Raw genomic sequence first — 9,822 nt, forward strand, 5'->3', positions numbered from 1 at the left:
TCACGCTTTGGTGCAAGTGACCGCCGAGGACGGGGTCGAGCCGGCGGAGGGGGACCTCCCTTCCTCCATCCATTTGTCCAGGCTCCTCCGCCGGGCGTTCATGAAGAAGTTGCTAACGGTGGACAGCTCCAGGCCCAGCTGTTGGGCGATGGTGATCTGAAGGTCCTTGGAAGGCCTTTGGTTCTCGTGGAAAATGGCGTGGAGGGTCCGGCGCTGGATGTCCGTGAAGACCAGCCGGTGGCGCTTGGGGACGTGGTTGCGGTCAACTTTGCTTTGGTCTTGCTCTTTTCTTTTGCAGGCTGGGGGGGGGGGGAGAGAGGGGGAGATGGGCAGGTTAGTTACACACCGTATAAAACCAAAAAATAAATAAATACCAATTGCTGTTCACCTTGGCAGCGGATCAGCTCTGCTCCACACTCTGTTGCTATTATTATCCTTCGCTCTGTCACCACCGGCATTCTGATAGACTGCCCCTCTCCGTGGAGGTTCCATGGAGCCAAAGAGGCACCCAGAGATCATCTTCCCTCCCAGCCTTCACCCTGTCTCCTTTCTAGCTAAACTGATTCAAGATCGAGGGCAGGGTTGCTACCTGGGTTAAAATTACAGGCGTGAAATTATAACCTGGTGCAGCCAGAGAGAATATTTCTGCATTGTCGGGGGTGGGGGGATTAACGTGACTGGGCTCCGGTTAATTTTTGCAGCAGAATGTGGAGCAGCTGAGTTTGGGGTCCGATGCTCTTTGGGGAGATGGAGAGTCAGGGAAAAGAGAGAAGGTCATTCTGTCCCCCAAACTCTCGGATTTAAGCTGGGAAAAAACCGTATAATTTATAATTTTATGGGCTGGGAAGTGGCGAGAACAACCCTTGAATCAACCGCAGCTTAGGGCAGACTCTGGTTGCAAGGTCTGTGTTGTGTGTGTATGTGTTTTGTTGCTGTTTTGCTTCCCTCCCTTGGAATCAAAAATAAAAGTTTGCTCTTTAGCCGGAGGATGACCTTAAAGCACACAACTGCACCTCTCTGTGCTTTTATGCCTTCATTTAATGGCAGGGAGGGAGGGAGGGAGGGAGGAGAAAGAGGGGAGCTGGAAATTTAATGCTAAATCAATAGCTCTGGTGACTGAAATCTTCTGCCTCCTTTCTTGCTTCCCCAGCCCTTCCTCCGGCTCCTTCCAGTTGTTTTCCCCAGCAAGAGACCCTTGAGGGCATCTGGAGGCAGCCCGGCTGGCGTACCGGGCAGGGCGGCCCCGTCCTTCACAGGGGAGCCCCAAATTTGGCTTAGGGAGAAATACACTTTTTTAACCCATCCACAACTCTCTCCCTACAGCCAAATTCGGACGCTTGCACGAGATGATTGAGGAACAGACCCTTCTGACATGCCGGCCAGCCCTAAAGCTGGTCCCGCTACCTTATCCTGGGTGCCGTTTTTAACCTTATTGACCCCGGTTTGGTCAGCGTGCAACGGGGGTGCCTTTTAGAAGCCTGCTTGACGGGTTGGTAAAAGACATCAGAACAGCAGCTCTCCTGACGGAACATTTGATTAGCGGACTGGCTACCTTTTGAGAGCTTTTTCAGGGGGAGAAGCAGATTTTCTCCAACTAACAAATACTGCGCTTAATTGGATAAATGGCCTAGAGATGGAGATTCCCAGTCATCCAGGTTGTCCCAAAGGTGCTCTTTCACCAGGCAACTGGACTTTCTTGTTTTTCTTTGAAGAGGTCTCGCTTCTCGTAACTCAGAAGCTTCCTCAGGTTCTGGCTGAATGGCGGAGGATGGATTGATGTTCCTTGCAGTCATCTGGTTGTCGACACTCTCCCCGAGGCCACTTGGAGGTTTTTCTGTGCCCTCAGGGTCACCTGAATCCTGTAGTCTGGATTTAGGTGACCTCCAAGTGGCCTCAACGACTCTCAGAGAGAGTGCCAGTGACCAGATGTCTGCAAGGAATACATATCCTCCCTCCCTCCGCCATTTAGCCAGAACCCGAAGAAGCTTCCTAGATGGGAAAGCGAAACGCCTTCCAAGAAAAAACAAGAAAGTCCAATTGCCTCTTGAAAAAAAGCACCTTTGGGACTCTAGAACACTTATTCTATTCTTATGAATCAACGGGTTTTAAAATGTATAATTTCTTGAATTTCCCCAAACCTTGCAACATTGACTACATATTTCTATAACACAGGTGCCCCTACTATTATATGCTCCTATAATCATTCCAAAAAGACATCTGCTTAATGGCTGTTTTAATTGCCTTAATTGCGGGCAGAGGAAACCTGTCCGAGGATAGCCTAGATTAGAAGGAAGCGGGTGCCCATCATCCACAGCAGAAAGGGACAGGAAAATACAGATTTTTTTTTACAAGTAAGAGCCACAAACACACTGCAATGGGATCTCTGCTCCTGTCTTGTGGCCGTGAAACGTGACAAGCTTATTTTGCTCTTCAGCTCTTCCCAAGCAGACCCCCCCCCCGCGCGCACACACACACACACACACACACACACACTCCCCCTGCCTTTGCTACGCTGCTCTGGCTGCACGCTGATAGAAAATATTGATCAGATCCCAACTATATGGCTGCAAAGAACAGCCAGTTTCGCGTTAACCCTTGCAAGACGGGATTGATGGTGGGCTGGTGCTCAGGAGAAGAGAGGGGAGAGCAGAATCAGGAAGGGGGAGACTCCCTTCAGCTGCAGAAATTGGGGTGCAATTCCCCCCCCCCCCCAATATCCCTGGGCTGGCTCTCTTTTAATGTGTTATTGGTGTCTTTCCTATTCTGGAAACATCCGATTGAGTGTGTCTCTTTCTCTCTGTGTGGGCACCGACCGAATAGATGATTGCAGAAAAGATAGAAATCTTAGCTAGGGATCCACGGCTGCTTAATTCAGAACAGGAAGTCCTGCATCATCAGCTTTTTCCTGGACTTCAGAGCTTACCTAAAATCTGGTAAATTATGTATTAGGATTTTTTTTTTTTTTAGCAGCCATAAGCCAAAAGGCGCTGCTAGGAAATTCTTCTACTTTCATTTAGCGATTGCTTGGACCAGTCTCTGGCCTTGCATCTTTAAACTCCTGAAGATGCATTGAGCCACCAGCACTAAAAATCAAGCTATCTTCCATTTATTATCAGTTTAGATTCATCCCTCGGGCTCCTGGCTCAGTTTTAAACTGTGTCTGGACCAGGTTTGGCTGCTCTAATTCAGTAGATGCTTTGCCCTTATTTGTGGAATAGAAATAGGGCTGGATTCTGAGTTAAAGAACGACAAAAAAAAAATATCACCTGCAAATCAAGGCTCTTCACTCATCCCCAGCTCAGTTGTTCTATTTAAATATATATATTAGGCAGAATTATGTCCACGTCCTGGTGGCAACACAGGTGGTGAAATAGAAAAGCGACTTGTTTGGGGTTTTTTAAAAAGATGATTTTTTTTAATGAGCAAAGTGCAGTTTGGGAATTTAAGATGATCGGTTGCTTTTTCTCCCCTTTGTTTGTGGGGGGGGGGAACAATTGGGCAAGCAGGGTTAAAACCTGGAAGGGGCACTTTGGGGGCCAACTGAAACCTCATCTCTTCCCCCCCTCCTAAAAGCCCACCCCCAATGTTCTGTTTGAAATGGAAAGCCGAAGAGCAGAAGGGATTCGGGGGAATTGTCCGTTCGGTAGCTGGTGGCTGGTTGTGCCTGAGAAAAATCAATGAAGATCTTTTCGTGAGAAGATCCTCTATAGGTTGAGGGACGAGTAGAAGAAAGGGGGGGGGGTTTCTTCCCTTCCTTCCACTTTCTCCCCCCCCCCCCCCCCGGCACGTTGCCAGGGAGAGGGGAACAAAAGAAATCCCTGGAAAGGGAAGAGATGGTTATCTTGAGCAGGGCAATTTCCATCCTCCGATTCCAAGTTGGCTTCTGCTAACCTGGCTGACCCTGGGCTGTTTGCACATTTGCAGCCTGGGTTGAGAAGGTCGCCCTTGGGCCTGGATGAGGGGGGGGGGGTCTGAAGCAGAGTGTTTCCCTCCCACCCACCCACCCCCAATTAATTTCATTAATGCCGCTCTTAGCCTCCTCTGAGCCTTCCTGCCCTTCGGTTACGACCCCACCTTTTTATCCCTGGAAATTCTAAAACACTCCTTCGTAGGATTGGGACCGCCTAAATTAAACTCCAACCGTTCCCCAACTCATTAGCCCAAATGCAAGCCTTGTTTTAATCATGGCAAAGTAAAGTATTCTATTCGTAGCATTCGCGAGGTTTAAATTTCAGGAGACGATTTGAGCCATTTTAATCCGTGCAAGGTGACCTTCCCAGGCTCTGCTTTTCACCCCAGAAGCTGTCTTTGGGGTGTAGGGGTTAGCAATAATTAAAAATGGAAGCAAAATCTGGAGATTTTAGGGGAGAGGCCCATTCAATTTACATTTTACGTTCAGTCCAGTGGACTGGTTTGGAAGTGGTCCCTGAGCAAAAAATACTCAGGTTTTATTGCAATATTTTTGTGGATGCATAACAAGTCTGGGTTTTTGTTTGTTTTTTCCCCTTCCAGATTCAGGGTTTTTGGAACAGAAAATCAGCCATGCTTGTTAGTTTACGCTGTCCGTTTGTAGAGTAAATCAAGCCCTCTTTCATATCGGGGACGCTGAACCCCCCCCCCCAAATAACCCTAGCCAAACGTGAGGATGCTTCTCTCGGAAGGAAAACAATTGAACGTAACTGCACAGCCCTCTGGATCGTGGTTTGAGCTTTATCCCAAGTTAAAAGCCTCGTCTTCCGGGCTTCCATTTGACCTGCACCAGATGGTGGATCCTTCAGGGATCGTTTCAAAGCTGGAAATGAATTGTTCCCAGCGTTGGAGGAGGCAAAAGGGAGACTCAAAAGGGGGAAATGGACATTTTACATAAAAAGCAAATGCGACTTGTTGGGGGGAAGAGAGGCTCAAATATATCTACAATTCCTGGCGTTTTAAAACCCCGACAGAAGTTTTGCAGAGAGAGATCTGGGCACTTTTTCAAGCAATTCCTTTTGCTTAAAAACAGAAAAGGTTGCCTCGGTTTGCTCCCCGTTAGCCAAGGGATGTCATTACCTTAATGCAAATTTGGAAATAGATGCTACAGAAGTGAATTTTTTTGGAGAGGGAAAAAAAGAGGCACGCCTTCTTCAGAAAACGCAGAAATATTCTCAAAAGCATCTCAGGCCCTTTCTTTTTCGGGAAAAGCCAGAGCGACTTAAGATTAAAACTTTCCTCATCAGAAGCCAGCTCATTGAATCCAGTGGGTCTCCCCCCAAGTCAGCCTGCTAGGAGATCCCCCCACCCCCCCCAGATCGATTGCTGCCGGGTCACACAACCGCACCTCTTGAATTTCAGTGGTGTGATTCCATTGCTTTTTCATCGGAAGGAAATCTCTTCCCAGGGGAACCTTGGAACTCCCTGCTGCATGAAAGTGGGTGGGATTGTGATCTAGTGGAACCACCTGACGGATCCCTCTGTCTAGCTTTTTGCAAGGTGGTGATTCCAGTCCATGCGACGTGATCTCTGGAGAGACCACTTGGCCTGGCCTAATCTCAGGGATACGAACAGGGAGAAGAGGACAAACGGGGTTGGACTAGAAGACCTCCGAGGTCCCTTCCAACTCTGTTATTCTGTTATTTTTCAGATCAGCTTTCTCTACCTTGGCCACTTTTAAGAGGGATGGACTTCCAATTCCCAGAGTTCCCCAGCCAGCATGCTTGGACTTCAATTCCCAGGATTCTCTATTCAGCATGGAATTCTGGGAATTCAGTTCAAATGTGCTGTTGGCTGTAAAGCTAACACTAACTACCTTGGCTCCTTCTGCTGGCCGTAAAACAATATTCCTTTTTTTTTCTTCTTCAAAAAAAGAGGGTTTTTTTAAATTTCAATTTCCCTTTTTGCAGGAACGAATCAGAGTTTTTGTAATCCATCAGAGAAGAGTTGGTCCTTCCTCAATCAAGTCAACATCTCTTTGCCTCTTTTGGAAAGTTAAGGTACCTGACCCAAACGGTAGCCTAATTTTTGCCCACAAACATCCAAATAATATTTCACAGCCTTAAGTTTTCCCTTCTTATATCAACAGTTAAATATCATCCCTTAGAAACCCTGGGAGAAGCTTAAACCCAACGGCTTGTCCATCATTAGGAACATAAAAGGAAAAAAAAATCTTAAATATTGCTATATGGAAACAAATATCTTTGCAACACACACAGTGTAAAAAAAAAATCAGCAAAAGAAAAACCAAAGAAACATTCGGATGGGGTGGAAAAGGATAAGTTTAACGGAGGATATTTTGGTCAGGAAAATAGATGGTGGAACAAGACAAGGAAAAACCCGAACAGACACGTCTATAAATAACTCCCAGAAAAATGTTTTTTGCAGACTGCATTAGGAGATATTGCTCTATTTCAAAAAACCCCGATCAATCGAGATCCGTATAACGGGAGCAAAATGCACCCAAGGAAAGGATTCCACCAGATTTAACCGTTTCAAGAAATTATCTTGAAGCCTCCTTCCCTTTAGACTTTTTTTGTTTTTAATTCAATTTTCAAAGGTAAAACAAACAAATCTTCCCCTCTCGCTCTTGTTTACCCCTGTTTGTTAATGAAGAAGGGAGAAAACTTTTTCACATAGGACCAACAGAGATGCTGGAATTGTGGCAGGGTGAGGGGACCACAATTATTATTATTATTTTGGGGGCCAGCTTGCAAAAAAAAAAAAAGGCATTGGGAATTGCCTGGGAATCGCGTGAAGTTGACTGTGAGCTTGATGGCCAACAGACCAGACTCTTCCTTGGGCATGCAGAGGTTGACCTGAACATGAAGACACTGCACTTGTGAATGCTGAAGCGTGGAAAGGCAGGCTAAGAGCACCTACCCCTCCAAGCTGAAAAGCATAATTGGAGAAGTCCCTTTACCCCATGAGGGACCCTCCTTGGTGCTACACAAGGAGACCTTTTGACCTGGGATGGGGTCCACCTGGACGGTCCAAGGTGTCGTCGTGTTTCTGGTTGTGCAGGACATGTTTTCCCTGACCTTGGCTGAAAGTGGCTGGACAGCGGGGGGCTTGCGGGAGGCTGGTGTGAGCCGGCCGTGTGTGTGTGCAGAAGGGATTCATGGAGGGGAGGGCAGGTTAGAGATATGCCCACCCCATTATTGACTTCTGCGGGGAGCTTGTCCCTGACCCGCAAGGTTGTGGAAAGGACAAAACTGGGTTAGGCCTTGGAGGGGACATTGGCCTAGATTTTAGCCCGGTTGCACTAATGCTGGCCGACTAACGTTGAGTATTGATCGGAGGCTGGAGGGCTTGTGTGTAAACCCCTGAGAAATTCAACTGGGGGTGGGTTAAGAAATCGTCTCCTGGGCCCCCAATCCTTTGCATCGCCCTCGGTTAGAAGCACACCTAGTCCTCAACATACAGCGGTCCATTTCGTGGCCGTTCGAAGTTAAAGCGGCGCTGAAAAAAGTGGCTTTGTTCACACTTAACGACCGTTGAAGCGTCCACCGTGGTCACGGGATCGAAATTCAGATGCTCGGCAACTGACTCGTATTTACGACGGTTGCAGCGTCCTGGGTGTGTGTGTCACGTGATTCCCCTTTTGTGACAGCCAAGTCGACAGGGAAGCCACAGATCTGCTTAGCGACCAGGTTACTAACTTAACAACTGCAGTAAATCACTTAACGGTGGGAAGAAAGGTCGTAAAACGGGGCCAAGCTCGCTTAATGGATGTCTTGCTTAGCAACAGGCTCTGTTCTGGTTGTAACTCGAGGAGTGCCTGTATTGGAGAGCAGAGTATTGCCTATTGGCTGTCGTTCGAGTGGCGCCGTTGGTCTACTCCAGGGGTAGGCAACCCTGGCTCTTTTATGACACGTGGACTTCAACTCCCAGAATTCCTGAGCCAGCATGGGTCAGCTTGGAAACCTCTCCCTTTCCCCTCAGCGTGGCTGGCTCAGGAATTCTGGGAGTTGAAGTCCACGAGTCCTAAAAGAGCCAGGGTTGCCTACCCCTGGTCTATTGGAAGGGAGCCTTGGTGCCTGCAGTGGGCCTTACTCCTAGGGAAGCGGGTCCGGGTCCCAGGCCTCAGATCCCGAAGGTCCTCAGATGCCCTCCTTGGCGCCTGACGTTCCCTGCCTCCCCCTCCCTCCCCGGATCTCGGCTACGGAAATAGTATCTTACCTTCTAACCTTAAAGCTGCCATCCTCTGGAATTCGGGCTCTTGAAGCCACCGCCACATCCGCTTGAAGGTCTCCCTCCCGGATTTGAGCTTGCTCCAGGGCTTGGGGTTCCTCAAGAGATCGGAGAGGGTCCCCTGGGACCGGCAGAGGACCCTCTCCGCGAAGATGGCCTGCGGGATGCTGTAGCGCTTGAGCTCGGCGATGATGCGCTGGGCCACCTCCTTGGTGTTGATCTCCTCCAGCTGGCTGGAGAGGACCGTGGTCTGGGTGGCGATGGGCGGGTTGGGCCGAGCGTTCATCTCTGGCCGGGGGTGGCCGTAGCCGGTTTGACCCATGGGGTTGGGAGAGGCCATGGTGGAGTTTTGGGTGGGAGACATCTCTCTTTGGAAGTGCTGGTCCATGCGGCCAAACATGGCGGCGGAGTGGCCTTCAAAGCCGTTGCCGAGCACCATCTTCTCGTTGGCCAGGGGAGCGACCGAGTGTCCCGCGTAATTGTGCATGGGGACCAGTTGCGGACTGGGCAGCGAAGACAGGCTCTGGCCCATGCCCAGGTCTTTGTGGTGGTAGGGGCTGTAGAAATGCCCGCCGGCGCCCAGCCCTCGGTCTTCCCTCATGAGGGTGAAGCTCCCGATGACGTTGCCCATCGGCAGACATTGGTGGTGGTGGTGGTGGTGGTGGTTCTGGTGGTGGAACTTCTCGTGAAGGGGCTGCAGGGGAGTCAAGGTGGTGTAGCTGTTCCCCGCGCCGGAGGTGGGCGAGTCCCCGCCGAAGCCAAGTCCGGGGTGGAGGGTGGTGGCTAAGGTGTGCTCTGCCCGGTGGCATTCGCCGCCTTCCAGCACGGAGGCCACCAGCGAGGACCTCTGCAGTGCTGAGTGCAGAGGACGCGCGTCGCCTGGCATGAAGTCCTGCTCTGGAACGGCCATCTCCCCACCATTCTCCAAGCTCAGCTGGACGTTCATGGTTCCACCTCCTAGGCTGTCATCTTCTCGGTGGGGCAGTCCAGCCTGAATCGGGGTTAGATGTTGGGTGGGTGGAGGAAGAGGCCGAGAGGGAGATGTCGGCTCTGGTTGGGAAGCTAATCCGCTTTGAGTTCCTTGGGGAGACTTTGGGGACAAAGGGGGAGAGATAAGAAAGAGCAAAAGACACCTCCTTCTTTCCTCCTTTCCTCCTCCTCCTTCCTCCTTCTTCTTCCTCCTCCTTCCTCCTCCTCCTCCTCCTCCTCCTTCCTCCTTCCTCCTCCTCCTCGTTGTCTTTTCATGCATTGAAATTTCATCCGGCCAAATTAAACGTGCAGAGACCAAACTTCCATGTGTGCAAATGCCCTCATCAGACAGGGAAATACGCCCCCTCCTTCCCCAAGACCGGTGGGCTCCAAAGACTCCTTGATCCTGCCCCTCAACCCGGGGTGGGGGGTCTCCCTCTCCCCTCCCTCACATGCCAAATATTCTCCCCAGGAGAGGAGAGGAAACCTTAACGAAAGAGGCAAGAAATTTTGCCCTTTTCCCTGCCAAAGTCCAAACAGTTTCCCCTAGGCTCACAGACACCCCCCACCCACCCACCCCCACACAAGAAATTCCCCACCCACCGAAAAAAGAAGGCAGCTTACCTATTGTTGGATGTTATCCCTTGAGAGGCAGGTAGGACTGTTGGATGAGAGAGGGAGGGAGGGAGA

General features: G+C 50.0%; 1 protein-coding gene across 1 annotated transcript; it reads right to left on the reverse strand.

Annotated features, from left to right (window-relative positions):
* On the reverse strand, positions 1–9,109 carry LOC107292902 (hepatocyte nuclear factor 6-like). Its single transcript, XM_015822027.1, has 2 exons — positions 8,152–9,109; positions 1–299 (listed from the first exon to the last, which is right to left on the reverse strand). The coding sequence occupies exons 1-2, from the start codon at positions 9,107–9,109 to the stop codon at positions 1–3; spliced, it is 1,257 nt and encodes a 418-aa protein (XP_015677513.1).
* Positions 9,110–9,822: the final 713 nt, after the last annotated feature.

Source organism: Protobothrops mucrosquamatus, unplaced genomic scaffold, assembly GCF_001527695.2.
Source record: "Protobothrops mucrosquamatus isolate PMUCROS unplaced genomic scaffold, P.Mucros_1.0 scaffold1446, whole genome shotgun sequence".
Taxonomy (NCBI): domain Eukaryota; kingdom Metazoa; phylum Chordata; class Lepidosauria; order Squamata; family Viperidae; genus Protobothrops; species Protobothrops mucrosquamatus.

What these genes read in the sequence shown, in the direction of transcription:
- LOC107292902 (XM_015822027.1), bottom strand. Translation starts at nt 9,109, where the DNA reads ATGAACGTCCAGCTGAGCTTGGAGAATGGTGGGGAGATGGCCGTTCCA. An exon ending in GGCAGCTTTAAGGTTAGAAG is followed by an intron (nt 300 to 8,151) that starts GTAAGATACTAT and finishes CCCCCCCCCCAG; the next exon opens with CCTGCAAAAGAAAAGAGCAA.